General features: G+C 41.6%; 2 protein-coding genes across 12 annotated transcripts in view; one reads left to right on the top strand and one right to left on the bottom strand.

Annotated features, from left to right (window-relative positions):
* RYR3 (ryanodine receptor 3) overlaps positions 1-14,398 on the top strand; it is a 978,540-nt gene extending 964,142 nt beyond the window's left edge. For all 11 annotated transcript variants that reach the window (XM_077263521.1, XM_077263512.1, XM_077263503.1 and 8 more), the window contains 5 exons: positions 335-491; positions 751-815; positions 895-995; positions 4,537-4,588; positions 14,024-14,398. In XM_077263521.1, the coding sequence (XP_077119636.1) occupies positions 335-491; positions 751-815; positions 895-995; positions 4,537-4,588; positions 14,024-14,119 (471 nt within the window). In that variant the 3' untranslated portion in view covers positions 14,120-14,398. The remainder of the gene's footprint in view (positions 1-334; positions 492-750; positions 816-894; positions 996-4,536; positions 4,589-14,023) is intronic.
* A 9,112-nt stretch (positions 14,399-23,510) lies between these two features.
* The window catches only part of AVEN (apoptosis and caspase activation inhibitor), a 661,464-nt gene continuing 659,722 nt past the window's right edge, over positions 23,511-25,252 (bottom strand). Inside the window, exons 5-6 of the mRNA XM_077263370.1 lie at positions 24,715-24,985; positions 23,511-23,675 (exon numbers count right to left, since the gene is read on the bottom strand). Of these exons, the coding sequence (XP_077119485.1) occupies positions 23,572-23,675; positions 24,715-24,985 (375 nt within the window). The 3' untranslated portion in view covers positions 23,511-23,571. The remainder of the gene's footprint in view (positions 23,676-24,714; positions 24,986-25,252) is intronic.

The raw sequence follows: 25,252 nt of genomic DNA, 5'->3' as shown, positions 1-25,252 counted from the left end.
GTAGTCACTTTAGGATCTCTATAGTACATTACATATCATAGTTGTGGCTAGATGACAACATATGACTGTGTAAAGCATAAGGTTACAGTACAGAGGCACAGAATGTAATGAACGTAGACTTTGAACTAGTGTTCATATAAAGAGCAACAGTTTGGGCTCTCAGTTCATTAGTGTGGGTCACTGCATTAACGATTAAGAATGGAATTAAGATGCATTTACGGCAAATTACTTGCATGACATTACCTTTTAGATTTGCTATGTAATTCTTCCCAGTTGGGTGCTTTGGGCTGAATGATGATGGAAACCAGACTAATTAAAATGTGGCTCTCCACAGTGTTATCTGTTCCACATGTACGTCGGGGTGAGAGCTGGAGGTGGCATTGGAGATGAGATTGAGGACCCCGCTGGTGACCCTTATGAGATGTATCGTATTGTATTTGACATCACCTTCTTCTTCTTTGTCATTGTCATTCTTCTTGCCATTATTCAAGGTAAGTAAGTTCATTTTTCTAGAACACTATGCACCTCAGCTGTCATCTAGCAAGATTAACAGGCATCCCTTCTATCACTAGCATGCAATAAGGCTTTCACTTTTTTTTTAGTACTGCCAAAAAGTACATAGCATGTTAGATGGTAGAGAAAAACTTTACTATAGAATCTGATCCACAATAAAAACTAACACGACAACTGCCACCAACATTATGATGTAACGGGTATGAAATGTCACACTTCTTTTCTATTCTCAAACAGGTTTGATTATTGATGCTTTTGGGGAACTGAGAGATCAACAGGAACAAGTCAGAGAAGATATGGAGGTATGATGAAACTCTTCCTACAGCATGTCAGATGTGTGACACCCTGATCTCTGACCATGTACTATTCTTATCTATGCAGACAAAATGTTTCATTTGTGGAATTGGAAATGATTACTTTGATACGACGCCGCATGGCTTTGAAACACATACTTTACAAGAACACAACCTAGCTAACTATCTGTAAGTATTTAGTTGTTTGTACATGAAAATTTATTGTGGTGTTGGGGTGTGGTTATTATACTCCTAAACAGAACATTTCTAGAAAATATTAACCTATTTAGTAGAGATGATCAAATTGATCAACTGCAAATTGACTTAGAGTAGAATTTATTGAAATTTGCTGGTTTCGGACAGTCCGTAGAATTTCCAAAAATGCACATTTCCAAAGTCTGCGTTAACCAGACAGGAGAGAGATGCCTAAAACAGTTGAGAATTACTATAAACTGAGTGTGGTGCACTACTGCAGTGCTAAAGACCACATAAAATGGAATAAAATGAATAATAGTGCCAAGAGATGGGCAAGTGCTGGTGCGGTAGAATATGTGTGACTGCATTGATCTGTGATATACTCCAGTATGACAAATTTTCCTGCTACCTCTGAATTTAATTGAACCCATTTTTAAAATCTTTAAGTACAAAAGCCATACAAAGGGCGAGTTGCTGCTGTGCATCAAGCAGCCAATCTCACACTGGATGGCTCTTCGTCAAGCATGGCATGCTGCCGTAGCGTAACTAGTGCCTGGACCCTGATGCAAAATTTAGACCTACCCCCCCACACCCACCCCTGCATATTGGTCAGATGTTTGGGCATACGGGCCTTTTTAGTGTCCTAAATCCTATAAGGAAATAGATTTTGCCCCTCCCCATTAAGATATCCTCCATCCTGGTATATATGACCCCATCCTGAGCTCCTTTTTGTTATATATCCCCCATCCTGGGTTCGTTCCTGGTAGATATGTTCCTATTATGTCTCTGTTCTCTAGTGAATAAAATAATTAAAAAAAACAACATTCTACTCACCTTCCCCCACTCCCACATCGCACAAGTCCGTATCTGTTCACATCCCTCCCTGCTGTTTTTGTATGATGTCCTAATAAAGTGGTGACTTATTTACCTGGGTAAGTGCGCTCCATTTTTCTCTTTTTGCTTCCATGCACATCGCACAAGGTCCTTGTCTCTAGCAGGTGCAGAGGCAGGAAGATGACATCGGAGTATTAGCTATGGGTGACATATGCGCTGCATGCCGACGTCAGCTGCCAGCCCCTGGTTTGACTGGCGGCATGTATTGTGGTGCAAGGAGTAACGGGTCTCCGCGCCGCATTACCCTTCAGCTGCATGTACATTCTCTGATGCAGATCCAGCTGAAATAGCTGCTGGCCCCCTTCCCACACTTACCCGATAGTGGTTACACCCTCTGTGACCGTGATCATTATGCCCCTGGCAAGTTGTATGCTGGAATGCTTGTGAGACAACAGACATATCATAATCATCAAGCACAGGGATGTATTAAATCAAAATGGGGGATTTTTTTTACCAGCTTCCGAAAGGGAGTCCAAGTTGACATATTACTAGGATAAACCATGTTCTTGCTTGGACGCATGCCAAACCCACGACTGACCAGAAGACCCCTCTCGGATCCCAAAATAGGAATAATGTGCAACTTGTTAAGAAACTATTGGTTCTTCTCTATCTAAACAGCAGGTGATGATGATCCCAAAATAGAGAATTTTTGATGACTTGTGAAAAAGCGATCAAGAAATCTTTAGATACTCCCAAAACAGGGTCACGTTGACATTTCTAAAGCTATGTTTGCATTAAAGAGCTCAAAACGGGTTAATTAAAGTCCCAAGAGACCTCAGTGTTACACAACCTTTCTGGTCAATTAAAGATCACTTTGAACCAAGTTTTGGGGGGAAAATTTGGTGAGTAAGTAAATTAAAATTTTACACGATTCAAACATCTCTAGCAGTCTTTTCGTAGTTTTTGGTTTTAGCTGTTGCTTTTTTTGTGTGCCACACTAAAGAGCAATTCTCTGTGTGTACTCTGTATTGTCAGAGATAGAATCTAGTCTGCTACAACCAGCTCAGAGAAAACTGAATACGAGGGATGTATCCTGCAGTTTTCCTCATTGCAAGCTCTAAGTCAAAAAATGGACAAAAATTATTATTATTATTGTTATTCTTCATGTACGAGAACAACAACTTAGTCCAACAACAAGTCCACAGTGGTATACTATTAAGAGCAGCAGCCCGCTCCGTCATCCTGTGTGGAAGGGGAATCATACTTTGTGGAGGGCTGTGGAGAGATCATACTGTGGACGGAATCTCTGTGGGGCCATCATACTGCGATGTGGAGGCCTCATCATGTGTGTGGGGGAACTGTGGGGATGTCAAACTGACTGTGTAGGGGGTACTATAGGGGAGAATTCAATATGAAAGAATCATACTATGTGTGGGAGGCATTTTTTGTTGGTATCATAGTCAATGGAGGCCATCAAAGGGGTACTGAAGTGGGTGAGACCACTAAGGGGCTTCAGTAGGGGAAAGATTACTGTGTAAGTGCCACAATACATGTCCTTTTTGCTTTGAAGCCCCATAATTTCGATATACACCCCAGCAGGTACACTTTAATAAAGCCAAAATTGACCTCTGGTTACCATAAGGTACTTCTGCATACCAATTACAACTTTACTTTTAACCATAATATTTCTATCCCACTCTGTAAATCAATAAAGGGAGAAAGGAGGACGATGAGAATAAATCAAGTGCAGATTGCAGATGGAAAAGAATGTAAATCTCCTCTAAGCATTTCACTTGCAGACTACAACAAAAGTGGAAGCTTTCACCCAGACTGACCTTTTCAGAGAGAAGCTGTGTGGCCACAGGTGTCAGATTTTAATTCCTACAGGATATCTACAAATATCTCATGGATTCAGCTTACTGTCTTATTTTTTTTACTGCAGCTAGATACAGCCATTACGTGTTACTGGTCCAAAAGGCTCTCTGAGGGGCATGAGCTGTCACCGCTCCTGTCATCTGGTGGAAAACATATCAGTTTGGATATTAAGAAAAAAAAACTTATTGTGTTTCCAGCAACTATTCCTTTACTCCTTGTCCTCTCACTTACGGGAATGATTGTTTGTAAGATCTCCCTGATCCTAATAGCTTGCTGGGGCATTAACACTAGATGAAGGCTTCTTATAAACATTTTACACTTTCCCAAGTATTCAAAAAGAAAGTTTAAATAGGAGAAAATGGAGTAATCTCATTAAGGCATATTTATCAATACTGTCTAATACTTAAACTGTGCAAAGTTAAATCTAGTGCATTTTAAGACTGTCCAGTTCATCATCAGTGGTTGTTGTGGTTTGATCAATTTGCCGCTTTTTTAGACTTTCTAAAATAAGTTTACAGCACCTCTCAGTTGACTGATCTTATTGTAGACCGTTTTTTTGTAACACAATTGTATCAGAATTTTGGGTAATTTGGCATGATAAATCTCCTCCACGGTCTTTAAATTTTAACCCCAATTATGAGAACCCAATATCTCTGTATAATTCTCGTTTGTTCAGTAAAGAGGATTTGTATTAACCCATAGTAAAATGTACTCCCCTTACCTGCCTTATCTACAATAAATGCTCATTAGTAGTAACGACAGGCAGTACTCATTAATCCACATATTATCTTCTCAATTCATATGATTGTTTCTGTGCTTGTTACAGGTTCTTCCTCATGTATATCATTAATAAGGATGAGACAGAACACACTGGCCAGGTTGGTATATTACATTACTCTTTTAGATAAAGTTGCATACACTCCATTTAATTGTATAAATTAATTCCTTGTCTAAGTCAAACCAGATGTAGAGCTACATGACATGACTAAAATATGTATTGTTAAAATTGACCCTAAATAGTTAATAGATGCACTTTCCTTCCAGGGCAAAAAGCTTGCCCATAGATAATAGCAATTCTCTTGTATATACAAATCAATATGTTACGTAAGACTAGAGGACTGCTGGTAAAAATGAGAGTAATGAAGTGAAGAAGGTGACCTTGTGCAATAATTATACACTATCCTACAGTGTTGTGGTTAAAGGGAACCTGTCACCAGGTGTGCCCCATATGAGGCAAGGCCAGTACCTGATCTACAGCATTCGAATACGCTGTATATATGCCCCCAATCTGGCCTGCAAGACAAGAAAAAGAGCTTTAATAATACTCACCTGCGGGGCTCTCCGGTTCGATGAACATCACTGCCTTGGTCCGGTGCCTTCTCTCTTTTTGTGATGCTGTCCTCCTTCTGTGCTTCGTGTAGATGACGCGTCCTACGTCATCCACACAGTGTCCCCGGAATTGCACTCCCACACAGGTGTACTTCTCTCTGTCCTGTGGAGGTAAGAGGAAAATACTGTAGTGCGCATACACAGGGAAAGGCCAAAGGAGTAGGCTTGCACAGGAGCGCGATGCCGGGGACACTGTGTGGAAGACGTAGGATGCTTCATCCACAAAATGCAAGGAGACCAGCATCACAAGAAGAGAGGCAGCACTGGACCAAGACAGCAACGTTCATTGGGTGAGTATAAAAGCGCTTTTTCTTCTCTTGCAGGCCGGCGTGGGGACAGACATACAGAATTATAGAATGCTGTATATCAGCGCTGAAAGGTGGTGGTCTTACCACATATGGGGCAAACCTGGTGATAGGTTCCCTTTTTCAAGATGTTCCAAAAACGGCTGTTAAATAACCGCTGATCTTCACACATAGCAAAAATATTGGGGGAAAAAAGTCCTATGGGTATGAGGGGGTTCTCATGCACATTAGGTGCTTGTCTAAAAGTGTCGGAGTTTAGACATCATTATACTAATGGATATGACCAACGTAAGGGTTAAGCTGCAGCAGCACCTCTTTACATTTTTTTTTGCAATTACAAACTAGCAATTGAAACAAATTTGTCACCAGTTTTTGCAATGACCCAGACGATAGGCTGAAACAGTGAGGAGCAGCTACTGTCACACGGAATAAAGAGGTTATACAGATCATAAAACTGGACTGGGCATCTCATGCTTATTGTTTATGAGGGAAGGGACAGTACAAATTTTGTCATCTTTCCATAGTACCCCTTTAAACAGTACTATAGCGGACTTCATAACTTCAACAGGAAAGGTAACATTTTGAAGAAATTTGTTTACAAAATATTGATAGCTTGGAAAAGTATTTGGAAAAGAGACTGGTTTAAGAGGTTTTGTTTATAATTGAATGCAGAGATCATATAGATCTTTTTCTGAACCTGTTTTTACATATGTAATTTGTAAAGGGCTGTTCATAATTGCATGATTTGTCAAAAATATACATAAGCTCTGTTCACATTGCACTAAGCCCCATATTTGATGTATACAGCAAACATGCCAAGGCTCTATTCACTTGACAAGATTGTCTTTTAGGATTGCATTGGGTCAATAAAAAACACAGAAAAAAACGGATTACTTACCGGTAATACTCTTTTATAGAGCCACGACAGCACCCACTTGAGAGAGGGGATCCGCCCCTAGGAACAGGAAACCCTATGGAGAGATAAAAGGGGCGGTCCCCCTCGCTCCCACAGTTGGGTTACAGAGAATGAGAGGAACTGCCCACCAGTTTTAGTAGGCAATCCAATATTCTTATATATATTTACTTAACTTAAATATGACTAACTAAATGAACCATTCACCCATATCAGTGCTCTATGCATAATAGCCATTAGGGAGGGAAGTGAGTGGGTGCTGTCGTGGCTCAATAAAAGAGTATTACCGGTAAGTAATACGTTTTTTTCTCTTCACCACGACAGCACCCACTTGAGAGACTTTCAGAGATAACCATTTGGGGGGAATCACCGTGTTAAGAACTGATCTACCAAAAGATAAGTCAGTGGAAGACAAGTCCAATCTATAGTGACTGTAAAAGGTAGAAGGAGAATACCAAGTTGCGGCCTCAGTTCAATTGGGACCTCCGCTGTTTCAGCCCAGGATGATGCTATCGCTCGGGCGGAGTGTGCTTTTACGATCTCAGGCAGATTCTCCCCTTTTGATGAATAAGCCAGGCGTATTACATCCCGAATCCACCGGGATAATGTACTTTTCGTGAATCCAGATCCTTTCTTATGGCCCTGGAAGGAAGCAGAGAGCCCTGATCTTCCTCCAGGGACCAGTTCTGTCTAAATAAGCTATTATGGCCCTTCTCACATCTAGTGTATAGTATTTTTCCTCTTCCTGATTTGCGGGGTTATTATAGAAGAAAGGTTGGAAGATTTCTTGGGACCTATGGAATTTGGTGCCTACTTTAGGCAAGTAAGAAGGGTCTGTTTTTAGGACAATTCTATCCTGGAATATTGACAGAAAGTGAGGAACTATTGATAACGCCTGAATGTCACCTACTCTTCTCGCTGATACTAGAGCAACAAGAAGAGCTGTCTTAAGGGAGATGTATTTTATGTGGGCTGAGTGTAGTGGCTCGAACGGGTCCCCTGTTAAGGCTTCGAGAACTAGATTGAGATCCCATGGTGGTATATGGGGAATCTGGACCGGTTCTGACCTTTGACTTGCTGAAATGAATCGGGCTATCCACCTGTCTCCCACAATATTGTGACTATCTAAGGCCCCCAGAGCAGATACTTGCACTTTCAAAGTGTAGAGCAGATACTTGCCCTTTCAAAGTATTAACTGATAGGCCTAAATCACGCCCTCTTTGTAGAAGTCCTAAGATAGCGGAAATGGGAATTTCTTTGGACAGAGCTGCTGGGTAGATACTATGAAATGTCATCCATACCCTTAAATTTTTCTGAAAAGCCTCTTAGCCTTAGTAGCTGCCTCTCAAATTCCAGGCTGTCAACCGTAGGCCCTTCACATGAGGGTGGTAGAAGGGGCCCTGGGACAGGAGATCCTGATCCTCTGGGAGAATCCACGGATCTGAGATTGACATGACTCTGAGCCAGGAGAACCATGGTCTCTTGGGCCAAAATGGTGCTATGAGAATCACGTTTGCTCTATCCCCCCTTATCTTCCTGATTACTGTCGGAAGGAGTATCATTAGAGCAAATGCATATGCTTGCCGGTATGTCCATGGAACTTGGAGGGCATCGAGGATATTGGGGTTGTCTGTCAGAAACAGAGATACAAATTTTTCGACTTGTCTGTTGCTCCTTGTTGCGAAAAGGTCTATTTCGGGTGTGCCCCATCTCTCAGTTAACATTCTGAAAATGTGACGGTTGAGTACCCACTCTCCTTGGAGGAGGGTGTGACCGCTGAGGAAATCCACTTTTGAATTGTCCACTCCTCTGACATGCAGTGCTGACAAGGATAGAAGATGTTTCTCGGCTATAGTTAGGATGTTGTCTGCTATAGACATGAGAGCTCCTGATCTCGTTCCTCCTTGATGATTTATGTACGCGACGGATGTCATGTTGTCTGATATTATTCTTGTGTGTGTTCCTTGTAACTGCGGAAGGAATTTACACATGGCATGATAGATGGCTTTTAGTTCCCTTTTATTAGAGGAATTGTTTGACTCACTAATAGACCACTGCCCTTGAACTATCTGATCTCCTAGATGTGCTCCCCAACCACTAGGACTGGCATCTGTAAAAATTGTTTTTGAGGGTTTAACCACCCAATGGACCCCTCCTACAAAATGATTGGGCTCTAGCCCCCAGGTCAGGGATTCCTTCTATTGTTAGGGATAGAAGACTTCCTAAATGACCCTGTAGTCTCTCTCCTTCCTGTAGTATGGTATACTGTAGCCGTCTAGTATGGAATTGAGCCCATGGGACAGCCGGAATGCAAGATGTAAAGGAACCAAGAAGGGACATGCCTTCCCTGAGGGAAATTATAGGGTTATTGACTACTGATTGTACTTTATTCCTTATTGTTAGTTGTTTAGATTCTGGAAGGAAACACCTCTGACTCACGGAGTCTAAGAGAAGGCCTAGGAATGTTTGGTGGGTTGTTGGGGGCAATCTGGATTTTTCCCAATTAATTAACCATTCCAATTCCTGCAGAGATCAAATTGTATCAAATAGGCGTTGTTGACACTGTGAAGGGGAATTCCCCACCACTAGAAGGTCGTCTAAGTATGGGACTATAAGGGTATTTTTTAACCTTAAGTATGACATCACTTCTGACATTAATTTGGTAAAAACCCTGGGAGCTATTGACAGTCCAAAGGGCATTGCTGTATATTGAAAATTACATACTTGTCCTTTCATCATGACCGCCACACAAAGATACTGCTGATGTTCGATATAAATTGGTAGATGGTAATACGCATCTTTTAGGTCGAGGACTGCCATAAAGCACCTGGGAAACAGAAGTTTTATAGTGGATCGGATAGACTCCATCTTGAAGGTTTGGTTTTCTAAGAAGATATTCAATTTCTTTAGATTTATTATACCGCATTTTTCGGACTACAAGATGCACTTTTTCCCCCCCAAAAAAGGGGGGAAAATAGGGGGTGCGTCTAATAGTCATAATGCAGGCTTACCCGCAGTGGTGTGGTGGCGGCGGCAGAGGTGCGGTATGGCGTGCGCAGGGTCCCTTCCACAGGTGAGGTGATGCAGTGGCCCGGAATGCAATGTGAGCAGCAGAGCCGGGTTGATCACCGGTTTATCGGTGGTGGCCATCTTCCTGAGGCCGCGCGTGCGCAGATGGAGTGCTCTGCTTCCCGGTGCTTCAGGAAAATGGCCACGGGATGCCACGCGTGCGCAGATGGAGATCGCGTCGGCCATTTTCCTGAAGCCGAGTTCGCAGATTTAGAGCAAAAAGACAATCTACCACCCACTGGTAAATCTGTCCTAACGTGGTTTGTCTTCCATTTCTGAAAAATACACCTTTTTGTTTGGTATCTTTATTGGCCCAGCGGTCCTGGTTTCTAAAATCCTTTCTCTTATTAAATATAGGTTTCCGGAATACTCTCCTATAAGGCGGAAAATAATTATTAGGGAATCCCTTTTTCCTCTCACCCGCTGTGGTGAGAATTTCGTCTAGTTTTGTACCAAACAGGTACTCACCCTGGCATGGTAGGCCATAGAGTTTAGATTTCGTCTGAGAATCTCCTTTCCAACCCTTTAGCCAAAGTCCTCGGCATGCTGTGTTGGTTAGGCCTGCTGATTTAGCTGCTAACCGAATAGAGTGAGCAGAAGAATCTGCCAGGAAGGCTGTAGCACCTCTAATCAAAGGTTTGGAAGAGATAGATTAGTTTATCTCCGGAGAGACCGCCTTTTAAACCTTCCTCTAGATCGGTTAACCAGACTACATGGACCTTGCCGTACATGTAGCTGATATTGCCGGTTTAAATGCCCCTGTACATGATTCCCATGACCTCTTTAGAAGGGAGTCAGCTTTACGATCCAGTGGGTCTTGTAAGGAACCCGAATCCTCTACTGGTAGTAAAGATTTTCTGGACGTGGATGCTACTGCAGCATCTACTTTTGGGGCTTTTGTCCATGTAGACAAATCCTCATCATTAAAGGGATAGCGCCTTTTTGCCTCTGGCTTTCCCATTCCTTTTTGACCAAGTTTTTGATTGCTGCAATTACCGGAAAGGTTGTTTTTTTTTTTTCTCTGATAAGCCTGCGAACATGATGTCCTGTGGGGTTTTGGGATCTTTAATACCCATGGTGTCTCGGACAGGTTTAACAAGATTATCAATGCTTTCTGTTGGAAAGCATGTGTCTTGTGTGAGGAATGGTATTCCTGGGAAATATCCGTATCCCTATCCTCATTATCGGTGGAATGGTCGGAATTTGGTGAATCAAATTTTTTTCTTGGTTTTAATTTCTGGAATACTATCCGAACCCCTTAAGGCTCGTAATTCCTATCTGATCATTTGTCTAATATCTTCTGACCTTACTGAGGATTCTTCATGTAAGGTGGACTCAATACATGTGTGGCACATCCTTTTTGTATAACTATCCGGGAGGGGCTAGGAGCATAAAGCACATTGTTTGTGCTTAGAGTTTTCAGTTATTTTTGCCTAGCGGGCATAGAAGAGGGAACAACAATCCGCTTAATAGGGTGGGAAACACACTCACCCCAGTGAAGCTTTCGGTCAAGGTACCGGCTGAAGAGGAGGAGACGGAGGCACAGGCTGAGAGGTAGATCGATCAGATCTCTTTTCTTTAGTGCTCCTTGTGGAGGATCTGCTCTGCTTGGAGCGTCTGCTGCTGCTTGTACGACTGCGTGCTGATACTGCTGTGTCTTCTAAAGAAGGCACAGCTGAGTCCTTAGGAGATGGACACCGGAGTATCACCGCCAGTGTCTTTTTATAATGGAAGCCGCCATCTTCTTCCTGTTGCACCCGGAAGCACTCATCACTTCCAGGTCGCGACCATGTTGCGAGCGCCTGCGCAGTGCCGCTGTCCCCAGTGCAGGCGCCGTCTCTCCTCCCAATTCACTCTGGAAGCTTTCACATCAATTCTGGGGGAAGACACACAGGGCCACATGACCGCACGTGCGCCCGCCGAGCACGGCGTGGCGATGCCCTTACCTGCGTGTTTTCGCCATCTGCAGGCCAAGAGCAGACGCCCATCCTCTGTGAGCCAGGTGACTCCCCGAACCTGGCCTCACGGTGTCTTGCCAGCAGAGGGGGGAGCTGAAGACAGGACCCCCGACGCTGCTTCCAGCTCTGGAGCCCTTGCCGTCCTCAAGGTAACCACACAAGCAGCATCCAGGCTAGGCATCCTCTTCTCTCCATGAGTTCCCTTAGGAACAGGAAACCAACTGTGGGAGCGAGGGAGACCGCCCCTTTTATCTCTCCATAGGGTTTCCTGTTCCTAGGGGCGGATCCCCTCTCTCAAGTAGGTGCTGTCGTGGCGAAGAGAAAAACTCCCAGTGTGAACAAACCCTAATTCATTAAGTGGTGTGCATTTTTTTAATCATATTCCTACATGCCACTCATTAAGACTGATAGTGTGCATATCGCCACTCTGAGGCTGTGTGCACACATTGCAGACTTGGTGCTTTTTTTTCTTGCAGATTTTTTAGATAAACCTGAAGCAATCCTGATGCCAGCAAAGTGAATGAGAAACCTGAAGTGTCATGCACACATTGAGTATTTTTGACTTGCAGATTATAATCTGCAGCATGTCAATTCTCTGTGCGTTTTTAACCATTCACTTCACTCAAATCAGTCAAAAACGTCAGGAATTTGCGTTTTTTCTGTCAAGAGCTGCAGAAATGGTGGAGAAGTTGTACTCAATGTGTGCACATAGCCTTAGCGAGTCGGACCCCATGTTTTTTTATAAATGCTGGCAGCATTTCAGAGTAATACATTATTCTTGGCTGCAGTTGTGCAGCCAATGTCTGATCCATGCTGCCTGTGGTTCGGGCAGCATGAATATAAAGACAGATTTCTTCTAAGTTTTAACCAGCTATAATTAAGTATTCAGGTTACTTAAATAGAAGATTGAAATTTATAAATAAAAGGAAAGCGCTCTTACTTACTGTATAGCTATGCAGTCTTATACATGGCAAAAAGACTGCTTAGAATACAGATGTCCTATGGTTGGCCTTTCCAGTAAACCTGTGTTCTAACATCACATGCTGCAGTAATAGTACAACTGGGCAAACTGATAAATACTAAGGTAGGAATTCATTAAGACTGGCATTTTGTTCTAGTAGAGTAAGATGCTCACATCTCTTAATGATTTTTGCATATTTCAATCAAAAATCTTCTCCTGCTCTGATCTGGAGTAGATTCTGATATAATTTATGCCACTTTCATTTGATGTAAGTGATAATGAAGCTGACAGGTCTATCTACAAAGTCCACCCACTTTTTTAGAAAAGTGGCAGGCCTGGTGTATACCAGAAAATGTGGCAAGATGTTTGTGCAATTATGCATGGCACCAATATTTACTATTCCCTACAACTGGTATAAAATAATGAAATGTAGCCCATGAATGTATGGGCCCACAGCCGGTCCATGAATGTTCATTTGCCAAGAATATGAGTAGATTGACAATACGTGCAAATATACTTTGTCTTGATTTCATACGTTCTCATGGTTTAGGAAGCACCACAGGAGAAAGGGGATGACTTAGCTATTGAACTGAGCCAGAAAGCCAGCATCAATTGAGCTTATCACTGATATGTGGAGGAGGGCGGTCTGTCTGACTGTACTGGATGAGCAGTAAAAGTAGAGCTTTCTGAATAGGGAGGGGGCGTCTGAAATCGGGACATCAGTACAGATTTCATGTATAAATATTATTAGTAAGTCTTGTTTATGTTTTTAAAATGAAAATTAATAACATATCTCTAGCAGCCCATCTCTTTCCTCTTGCCTCAGAATGGAGGGCTTGTGCGTCAATGAGGTGGAGACCCTCTAATTACACCTCATTAAATTACAGGGCTTTTAACCAATTACTTTACAGACCATCCAGGCTCTTTTTGCATTTTATTCTCTGAGAAATCTCTCGAGTTGGATTAAATTGCATGAAATAATAGACTTGTATCGTTCTAACACTTGTACATTCAGTTAACATCAGTGTTTGATATAAAAAGGTGACTGTGATATGTTCTAATAGAGAATAAAAAAATTGCAATACTATAAATTATTCTAACTTACCCAATAAGCCTAGGGGTCTTCTCTGAAGAATATCATATGGATATCTCATCAATACAAAAGGCTCAGGACTTATAGAAAATAAATAATAATCATCAGAAAAGTTAAAAAGGGTATTTCAAGCTCTATGATCCTATCCCAATATGTGGTAGGCTTAATAATTATTAGCAAATCCCTCCAATTACAAATGTAGTATAGTTTTTCTGATTTGCTATATCGCTTGTCCCCATGTAAGGAATTGCAGTGGCTTAGGTATCCATGGTTACGACCACTAATAACTTACTGTCACTATATCAGTGGTCGTAATCTTGGATATTTACGCTACTGGAATGACCTGCACATGGGGAAAGTGACATAGTGAATCAAACGAGCTATACTAAATTTCTAATTGGATGTATTTGATAATATTATTATTACTATACCTACTAAATTATGGGAAATGATTTTGAAGATTAGAATACCCCTTTTAAAGTCATGAAGATAGTTCTTTACTTTTGCAGCACAGCCACTTGGGCACCTGAAATCTTCCATCACCAGTGCAACAGACTAGAACATTAGTTGCGCAGCACAAAATATAAGAGTTCATAATTCATTATACGATTTCTATTTACTGCAGGAATCTTACGTTTGGAAGATGTATCAAGAGAGATGTTGGGACTTCTTCCCAGCTGGTGACTGTTTCCGCAAGCAATATGAAGACCAGCTTGGATAATAACCTGGTATTATCCCATCAGTCAGATTCACTGGACATGTACTCAACCTGAAACAATACTCACCCAGTGGGACACATTTACGAAAAGACCAGCTCTGCCCAACCAAGACCTCAATCTTCTCATTTGGATTCATGTCATTTCTTTAAAACCAACGACTCATACAACAAAACACAGATCTATAGCAAATGTGCAATGAAATATCAGATTTATAGATCAAAAAATTACTAATAATCACCACCACCACCACAGTACATCAATAAACTGATGATCTGACATGCTCAATTAGCCATAGTGCATTTGTTAAGTTACTAAAATGTGTAATGAGAAGAAAACTCAATGTTATTTAGAGGCTACCAGATAGGACCTTATACAAAAAGTTTACAACTCAAATAATGGTATTCAGCCTGATTGCACCCATCCCAGCATCTCTTGATTTTCACACTAATGGGCAGAGTTCTTTTAACTGAAAAGCCACAAGTCTGGCTGCCCGAGAATTAAAGGGCTAACTAATATACATCCAGTGCACAATATTTATCTTCACAGCAACTGCTCAGCTCTCTCTGTAGCAGCGAAATTCAATTCAGTTTGACCCCACAAAATCTGGCAGACACATCCATTCTGTAGAATGGGACTTTGTGTCTGGAGAAGCATGCAATTTTTCTTTTTTTTTTTTTTTCATTTTGATATTGAGGCTTTTGATTATGTCACAAATCTGATGCTAGTCACAGACACCAAATCAAAGTTTGCTGCATCTGTTTTGGAGAAGGTTTGTGCTCTGGAGCCTGAAAGAATTCAACTGGACATAAACAATGCTGAAAACATCTTTGGCCTTTGGTATTACTGGTTAGCTTCTGGGTACGTCTGTTTCTCAGAGCTTTACGTTTACTGATGTAAAATAAGTCTAGTCTATGAAAGGTGATAATAGTATTTAGCTTTATTTTGTGGAACTTCAGGCAGTTGAAGGTAAAGTTAGAAGGGGAAAAGTTACTTCTTAACACTTTTTCGACCCTGAACTTAATCGATTAAGTGCCTTAACCGTCTGTAGACGTAGCTATGCAAGATATTTTTTCCATGTTAGTATTAGATTGACAAAATACACAAAAGTTGTGCTGTTCTTTGTCTTACTGTACGAAATGAGAAACTGCATTCAGTTGCTATTTAGTTTTTCTTTCAATGACAGTTTGCTGTTATTTGAAGAAACTGGAATGTATCTTAAAATTATATTCTCTTAAATGGAAATCTTATGCCAAATCCAAAGCACTGCTTTCTGGTCATTGGTAAGTGCTGTAGTGAAGCTGCTAACTTTATGCATTTTTCTTCAAATACAATAAAGTGCCCATCGCAATAAATAAATGATAAACCAGCTGAGCTGTTTGTCTTACTGCGCAGACGCAAGATGCAGGACAATATTAATAAGACCAAGGATTAGCACTGCTGCTCTCCTACATAAAGGGGCAAGGAAACACGCAAATACAATTTTCCACTAAGTATATATTTACCGGAAAACATTGACCTTGTTTTGTAGAGAAATGCAGTAGATTGTACCTACAACATTCAGTAACATGGCAGGAGAGGCATAAGCTGCCATAAACTAGTGATTTCTGCCATTCATGATGAAAGATTTTGACCACTAATTGTCACTGAGCAGCTTTTTTTAAGACGCAAAAGACAATGAATCAAAAATTATAAGTTAAACCGCACCTCATATAGCCAGGGTCCTACAGGACACTATTTAGGACGCACGTCAACAAACAGAGAGTTCATCCCGGAAAAAAGTCCATACCAACTAGTAGAAAAGACAGCGCCTCAAACGTTGGTGAAAAAAAATCACATTTTATTCCGCCTCCTGTGGCAACGTTTCGATCCAAATGATCTTTCTCAAGCACAGTACAGGAGCGTTTCAACCCAAACTATATAGCGCAAATGCCTCCCCCCTCACTTAGACATGTGCTAATGAAAACTGAACATAATACACCTCCATACATAGAGTACAGACCAAAAGTTTGGGCACACCGTCTCATCTAAAGATTTTTCTGTATTTTCATGACTATGAAAATTGTACATTCGCACTGAAGGCATCAAAATGAATCATATGAATTAACACATGTGGAATTATATACTTAACAAAAAAGTGTGAAACAACTGAAAATATGTCTTATATTCTAGGTTCTTCAAAGTAGCCACCTTTTGCTTTGATGACTGCTTTGCACACTCTTGGCATTCTCTTGATGAGGTTCAAGAGGTAGTCACCGGGAATGGTCTTCCAATAATCTTGAAGGAGTTCCCAGAGATGCTTAGCACTTGTTGGCCCTTTTGCCTTCACTCTGCGGTCCAGCTCACCCCAAACCATCTCGATTGGGTTCAGGTCTGGTGACTGTGGAGGCCTGGTCATCTGGCATAGCACCCCATCACTCTCCTTCTTGGTCAAATAGCCCTTACACAGCCTGGAGCTGTGTTTGGGGTCATTGTCCTGTTGAAAAATAAATGATGGTCCAACAAAACGCAAACCGGATGGAATAGCATACTGCTGCAAGATGCTGTGGTAGCCATGCTGGTTCAGTATGCCTTCAATTTTGAATAAATCCCCAACAGTGTCACCAGCAAAGCACCCCACATACCATCACACCTCCTCCTCCATGCTTCACGGTGGGAACCAGGCATGTAGAGTTCATCCGTTCACCTTTTCTGCGTCACACAAAGACACGGTGGTTGGAACCAAAGATCTCAAATTTGGACTCATCAGACCAAAGCACAGATTTCCACTGGTCTAATGTCTATTCCTTGTGTTCTTTAGCCAAACAGGTCTCTTCTGCTTGTTGCCTGTCCTTAGCAGTGGTTTCCTAGAAGCTATTTTACCATGAAGGCCTGCTGCACAAAGTCTCCTCTTAACAGTTGTTGTAGAGATGTCTGCTGCTAGAACTATGTGTGGCATTGACCTGGTCTCTATTCTGAGCAGCTGTTAACCTGCAATTTCTGAGGCTGGTGACTCGAATAAACTTATCCTCAGAAGCAGAGTTGACTCTTGGTCTTCCTTTCCTGGGGCGGTCCTCATGTGAGCCAGTTTCTTTGTAGCGCTTGATGGTTTTTGCCACTGCACTTGGGGACACATTCAAAGTTTTCCCAATTTTTCAGACTGACTGACCTTCATTTCTTAAAGTAATGATGGCCACTCATTTTTCTTTACTTAGAATTTGTATTATGGCTAGAAAAAAGGAGCTAACAGTCTATTCAGTAGGACTACCAGCTGTGTATCCACCAGACTTCTGCACAACACAACTGATGGTCCCAACCCCATTTATAAGGCAAGAAATCCCACTTATTAAACCTGACAGGGCACACCTGTGAAGTGAAAACCATTCCCTGTGACTACCTCTTGAAGCTCATCAAGAGAATGCCAAGGGTGTGCAAAGCAGTCATCAAAGCAAAAGGTGGCTACTTTGAAGAACCTAGAATATAAGACATATTTTCAGTTGTTTCACACTTTATTGTTAAGTATATAATTCCACATGTGTTAATTCATAGTTTTGATGCCTTCAGTGTGAATGTACAATTTTCATAGTCATGAAAATACAGAAAAATATTTAGATGAGAAGGTGTGCCCAAACTTTTGGTCTGTACTGTATACAGACATTGAACAGTTAAAAATAGCCCCATATTTCCCCAAATTGCCCGCTAACACATTGGCAGAAAATACATCAACCCCGATCGCTAATATACAAACAAATGATATGACTGCAGACACATGTCCCCATAGAGAATGTTTGTAAACTTTAGCAGGACCAATCAGCACGCAGCACCTCTGTTGTCATAGCATCCTTGTTCTGACGTGGACAAAGGCACTTCCTCAAAATGGCTCTGGACCAATCCAGTCTCCTTCCTTCTGCGCATGTCCCGATGTCCAGACGTCATTGGACCACACCTGTCTAGACAACGCAAGCTCCTGCCACTCAGAATCATTAGTCCAAACAGAGGATGACACAACGTGGGCGGTGCATATTCTAATCAGTGACAAACAGCTCAATACGGCCATACTTATACAAAGGGCGCTGAGACAAAGTAACAAACACCCATAAATGACAACGATAGAAAAAACGTCCACAGTTCAAAAAAAATCAGAGGGGAAAACACCAATATATTAGCTGTCAATCAGGATCATCTATGGTACAATACAATAGGCAGATACATAGGTAATCTAAATTACAAAAACATTTTTTAGGAATAATGCACACTGGGTAATCCTGTATAGTTAACCAATAACCCAAATTGTATACAATACCAATTAATACACAAATTGGATATCCCAAAGTGCATACATCCGCACAATACAATATATACAATAGATATAAACCACATATTAATACCCATATGCCCTACATATATATCAGTCCATATTTCAATAAATAGAGAGGAGCTATAAAAAACACAAAAAAAAGAGTTAAAAACAATATACCGAGAGAAACGCATAATGAGAGCAATCCCTAAGCCTTCAACACATCGATCCCTTATAATAGGCAACCCTGATTATAATAAACATTCATACCCCTAGGCCTCAGGGTATCCAATTCAAAAATCCATTTCAGTTCTTTTTTCTCCCAGTCTTAGAACTGCCACATCATCAATAACTTTGAACCATAATTGGTTTACAGAGTGTCCCAGCTCTTTAAAGTGTTTCGGTACCAGAAGGTCCACTAGCCCACTCCTGATTGTGCTTTTATGCTTGCTAATTCTTGCCTTCACCTCCATTGTGGTCTCTCCCACATAGAAGAGACCACATGGACAGCTCACGATGTACACCACATAACTGCTGGTGCATGTATATCGTTTAGAGATATCATACCTCCTGAGGGTGAAAAAAATGCCCACCTTTTAGCATGTTGTTACAGCAAGCACAACCCAGACTGGGAAAGTTACCAAGGCTCGGATGGCTGAATGTCGTCTGTATACTTTTTTGGAGCTGCCATATCAGAGGAAACCAATTCATCCTTCAAATTTCTATTTCTTCTATAGGAAAAAAATGGTGGTGATTTAAACTCTTCAATATTTGCATGACCTTTCTCCAGCAATGACCAGTGTCTCCTGATAATCCCAGAGACTCTACTGCTCATGTTTTTGAAGGATGTAACAAACGGTATCCTTTTGCTAGACACAACTGGACTGGTGTTTTAGGTAACAAAAGATCATGCCTACATTTTTCCAAGGCCCTCCTCTTAAACTCTACCAAATCAGCTCTAGGGTAAGCCCTAGCAAAAACTTTTTGCACATCTCATCTAAACGTTTGTCAACCTGGGTCTCACATGAGACCATCCTTCTCACCCTCAACATCTGACTCCAGGATAAGGACTCTACCATTTACCTTGGATGCTCACTGGAGATGTGCAGCAGATTATTCCTGTCTGTGCTCTTAACAAAGAGGTCCGTATATAGGATCCCATCTTTCTTATATACAGATGTATCCAAAAATTGCATCCTCTCCTGCGAGCAATCCATGGTGAACCAAAGTTCAGGAAAAATTCCATTCAGATATTGATGGAAAGCATCCAACTCCACCCAGCTACCATCCCATAAAAGGAAGATGTCGTAGATGTAACGCCGCCAGCCCCTAACATGGCACCAGTGGATAGACCTGTACATATGCTCACCCTCTAGGACATCCATGTAGATGTTAGCATAAGTAGGGGCCACATTGGACCCCATGGCTGTCCCACGACACTGCAGGTGAAAATCATCCCCAAAGAGAAAAAAATTCCGCCTCAGGATGAACTCCAACAGCATCAGGGCAAACCGTGCACAGTCTGGTGCCATGTCGGAGCTGGACAGCATCACACCGACAGCCTGTAGTCCCCTAGAATGTTCAATTGAGGTATATAATGATGTTACATCAAAGGAAACTAAAAAAGTGGACTCTTCCACCTGTACACCCTCCAAAGACTTAATAAAATCGCCCGTATCTCTAACATATGATGGTGTCTCCACAGCAAAGCTACGTAGCAGACGATCCAAAAAAATAGACACCTTATTACATAAAGAACCTCTTCCTGAAATGATTGGACGTCCAGGTGGGTTATATAAGTCTTTATGGATCTTAGGGAGGGTGTACAGAATGGGGACGATGGGATGCTCAACTTTCAGATAACTGGCCAACTTTGGATTGACATATGCAAAGTAGGTTTGCCGTGGAGATACCATCATATGTTAGCGATACAGGCGGTTTTATTAAGTCTTTGGAGGGTGTACAGTTGGATGAGTCCACTTTTTTAGTTTCCTTTGATGTAACATCATTATATACCTCAATTCAACATTCTAGGGGACTACAGGCGTGACGCTGTCCAGCTCCGACATGGCACCGGACTGTGCACGGTTTGCCCTGTCACTGTTGTAGTTCATCCTGAGGAATTTTTTTCTCTTCCTGGATGATTTTTACCTACAGCGTTGTGGGACAGCCATGGGGTCCAATGTGGCCCCTACTTATGCTAACATCTACATGGCTGTCCAAGAGGGTGAGCATGTGTACAGGTCTATCCACTGGTGCCATGTTAGGGGCTGGCGGCGTTACATCAACGACATCTTCCTTTTATGGCATGATAGCTGGGTGGAGTTGGATGCTTTCCATCAATTTCTGAATGGAATTTTTCCTGAACTTTGGTTCAAAATGGATTGCTCGCAGGAGAGGATGCAATTTTTGGATAAACTGTATATAAGAAAGATGGGATCCTATATACGGACCTCTTTGTTAAGAGAACAGACAGGAATAATCTGCTGCACTTCTCCAGTGAGCATCGAAGGAAAATGGTAGAGTCCTTACCCTGGAGTCAGATGTTGAGGGTGAGAAGGGTGGTCTCATGTGAGACCCAGGTTGACAAACATTTAGATGAGATGTGCAAAAAGTTTTTGGCTAGGGGTTACCTTAGAGCTGATTTGGTAGAGTTTAAGAGGAGGTCCTTGGAAAAATGTAGGGATGATCTTTTGGTACCTAAAACACCAGATGTGTCTAGCAAAAGGATACCGTTTGTTACGTCCTTCAACAACATGAGCAGTAGGGTCTCTGGGATTATCAGGAGATGCTGGTCACTGCTGGAGAAGGGTCATGCAAAAATTGAAGAGTTTAAATCACCACCACTTTTTTTCCCATAGAAGAAATAGAAATTTGAAGGATGAATTGGTTTCCTCTGATATTGGCAGCTCCAAAAAAGTATACAGACGACATTCAGTCGTCCGAGCCTTGGTAACTTTCCATGTCTTGGTTGTGCTTGCTGTAACAACATGCTAAAAGGTGGGCATTTTTTTCACCCTCATACGGGTAGGAGTTATGATATCTCTAAACGATGTACACCACATAACTGCTAGTACATGTATATCTTGAGCTGTCCATGTGGTCTCTTCTATGTGGGAGAGACCACAATGGAGGTGAAGGCAAGAATTAGCAAGCATAAAAGCACAATCAGGAGAGGGCTAGTTGACCTTCCGATACCGAAACACTTTAAGGTGCTGGGACACTCTGTAAACCAATTACGGTTCAAAGTTATTGATGATGTGCCGGTTCTAAGACGGGGAGGTGATAGAGTTGCTCTTTTGAAGAAAAAAGAACCGAAATGGATTTTTGAATTGGATACCCTGAGGCCTAGGGGTATGAATGTTTATTATAATCAGGGTTGCCTACTATAAGGGATTGATGGATTGAAGGCTTAGGGATTGTTCTCATTATGCGTTTCTCTCGGTATATTGTTTTTAACTCTTTTTTTGTGTTTTTATAGCTCCTCTCTATTTATTGAAATATGGACTGATATATATGTAGGGCATATGGGTATTAATATGTGGTTTATATCTATTGTATATATTGTATTGTCCAGATGTATGCACTTTGGGATATCCAATTTGTGTATTCATTGGTATTGTATACAATTTGGGTTATTGGTTAACTATACAGGATTACCCAGTGTGCATTATTCCTAAAAAATATTTTTGTAATTTATATTACCTATGTATCTGCCTATTGTATTGTACCATAGATGATCCTGATTGCCTGCTAATATGTTGGTGTTTTCCCCTTTGATTTTTTTTTGAACTGTGGACGTTTTTTCTATCGTTGTCATTTATGGGTGTTTGTTACTTTGTCTCAGCGCCCTTTGTATAATCACGGCCGTATTGAGCTGTTTGTCACTGATTAGAATACCAACCAAGTTGTGTCATCCTCTGTTTTCAGGAGCTTGCGTTGTCTAGACAGGTGTGGTCCAATGACGTCTGGACGTCGGGACATGCGCAGAAGGAAGGAGACTGGATTGGTCCAGAGCCATTTGGAGGAAGTGCCTTTGTTCACGTCAGAACAAGGATGCTATGACAACGGAGGTGCTGCGTGCTGATTGGTCCTGCTAAAGTTTACAAACATTCTCTATGGGGGACATGTGTCTGCAGTCATATCATTTGTTTGTTTGTATATTAGCGATCGGGGTTGATGTATTTTCTGGCAATGTGTTAGCGGGCAATTTGGGGAAATATGGGGCTATTTTTAACTGTTCAATGTCTGTTTATGTATGGAGGTGTATTATGTTAAGTTTTCATTGGTACATGTCTAAGTGAAGGGAGGTGTTTGCACTATATAGTTTGGGTTGAAACACTCCTGTACTGTGCTTCAGAAAGATCTTTTGGATCGAAACGTTGCCACAGAAGGCAGAATAAAATGTGATTTTTTTTTAACCAACGTTTGAGGTGCTGTCTTTTCTACTACTTTGCAAAAGACAATGAGACACGGAAAATAGGCAGATGTGAACTTCTATCTGATGGGTTGGATCTTTCTTTTATAGTTTAAACATGAAGCCATTGACAACACTTATGAAGTCATTTGTGCCAAAGCTCATGTGTGTTCTCCATCAATAAAAGCCCAGATTTTCATTTTCTCAGGCAGTGCGCCTCCCCACGTTCTGGATGATAGAGGGCGCGCGCTCCTGCTTGAGTTACAGTTCAGGCCAGAAGTATGGCCTGAACTGTAGGCGCTCCCATAACAGTATATGGGGCACCCTTTTCTCTGCAGCACTGGAAGCACAGTGGGGCTGGAGAGAGGTGGCCAAGATTGCAATGTAGTGCATGCAAGCTCAGCAGGAAAGCACTTGTAAACCCTGAGGATGTTCAGCCACTGCTCCTACAGCGCAGCGGTGGCTGGTCCCATAGACAACCACCATAAGAGGAAAATATAGATATCAGTACAGTGAACCAAATGAAAACATCATGTGCGCAGTCAAGCAGATGGAAATAACCCTTTAAGACAGAAATCAGTCTTTAACTTCTAGGATCAGCCAGAGCTACAAATTTCTTAAGGCATCCATGAACAACGAATGGTTCAGAAAATGACTGTCTGATATATCTAGTGTATAACCAGATTGAAAAAAAGTAAAACGATTCCCAAAAAGCATGAATCTTTATTGCATCTTAACCACATCTTTACAGGTACAAGAAGACATTAGGAGATCATACTGTCCAGCCAGTCCTCCAGATCCTCAGAGGTCATAGCTTTGGGAGTCTCCTCAGCAGCAACAGAAGGCTCATCTTTCATGGGAGAGGTTGCTGAAACAGAGTTGAAAGAAGATAAAAATGTAATATGTTGGCACGTATACACATAATTCACATCCAAACAACTACCTGAGGACATTTCTACTATACAGAGAAATGCTGTGAACATTTAGGGAGCACAGGCCTCAGACAATCAGGATGACATGATGTGATCTCTGGAAGATGAATCAATGAAAGCATAGTTTTCATATAATACCAGTGTTAATAGAATTGCTCATCCCAGGACCTGTAAAACCTTTTGTGTAGTCCTCTCTTTGGCTTTTATGTGTGACTCATCAGCTGCTATCTACATGAGACTATCTCTGACAAATATCAACCTAGAGAAATGGCTGCAATAACCTCTCACAGTCCATACCATCATTTTTTTTTCCATTAAAGTAGTTACAACATTGTTTACTGAGTCATACTGACACATTTATAACATCTAGTCAAATGTACCCTTGACTAACAAATTGGGATCCAGTAATTGTCAATTAAATGGTTTTGAGAAGTAAATTCACTGATATCACAGGTTCCCCATCCCTCCGAGGTCATCTGCTCTCTGTCTTCTGAGAGATACTTCCAGCCTGGGTAAACAGAGCTGCTTACACATATTGTCTTGGCACTACTTTAGTGGTTAATGTGGCATTCAACTAGACTCTGAATAATGCACACTGAGAGAGGCTCATCAATCATGCATGTGGGAATGCAGTGCGAGTTTTCTATATAACAGGAGACGATCTGGCAGCTATTAAAATCCAGTCTTGTTTAATGGGTAAAGCAGCACACCGCCTGACAGCAGAAGCTGCCTTTAACACAAAAGAACATATAAATCTCGACTGGGCACGAGGCAGACAGGAGAATCTCAAGAGGGTATTAGGTGTGGGCACGTTCTTATATAGCTATTCAAGGAAACAATCCAGTAGCCTCAGTATTGCACACTGACTTGGAAGCACAGATGTGACATATCCATTATTCTAGTTGCTGATTTTGTTACACAACAATTTTTTAAGTCATCACTAACTGTGCCACTGTGTGTGCACTGAGCCCTTACCGCGTTGCTCACAAGACCGTTGTTGGTCAGGCGCTCTGACCCCATCAGGACACGTGGAAGCTTTCTCTGTGACAGGAGACTTCAAGCTGAGCAGGAAATCAAGCTCCTCGTCATATGCTGGTAGAGAGGGGTCTGGAAAAACCTTGGTCTCTGATGGAAAGGCGACATTTTCTGAAGGCACAGAAGCTCCACTTCCTTCCTGAACAGTAAAAACTGGCACGTTTGATATGCCCTTTCCTACAAATGGAGGAAGCTCCTGCGGCAGCTCTTCCTACCAGAAAGAAATAATTATGTGTTTGTTACATTCTGCCATCAATTATTCAGTAGTCAATTCTTTCCGCTGTCAGTGCCTCAACATTATTTAATTTTTCCAAATGACAGGGTCTCTTATTTGTGTGTGAAGATGCAGTGATTTGCAAAACTCATAATTTAATTTTCTTACAAAGTTTACAATGACATTTTACATGTTATTTTTCTCACACATTTGACAGCGGCACATATTACGATATATTTGAGAAACTTTTCCAGTTTGATAAAC

This window comes from Ranitomeya variabilis, chromosome 1 (genome assembly GCF_051348905.1).
Source record: "Ranitomeya variabilis isolate aRanVar5 chromosome 1, aRanVar5.hap1, whole genome shotgun sequence".
Taxonomy (NCBI): domain Eukaryota; kingdom Metazoa; phylum Chordata; class Amphibia; order Anura; family Dendrobatidae; genus Ranitomeya; species Ranitomeya variabilis.
This window is presented reverse-complemented; position numbering and strand designations above follow the sequence as displayed.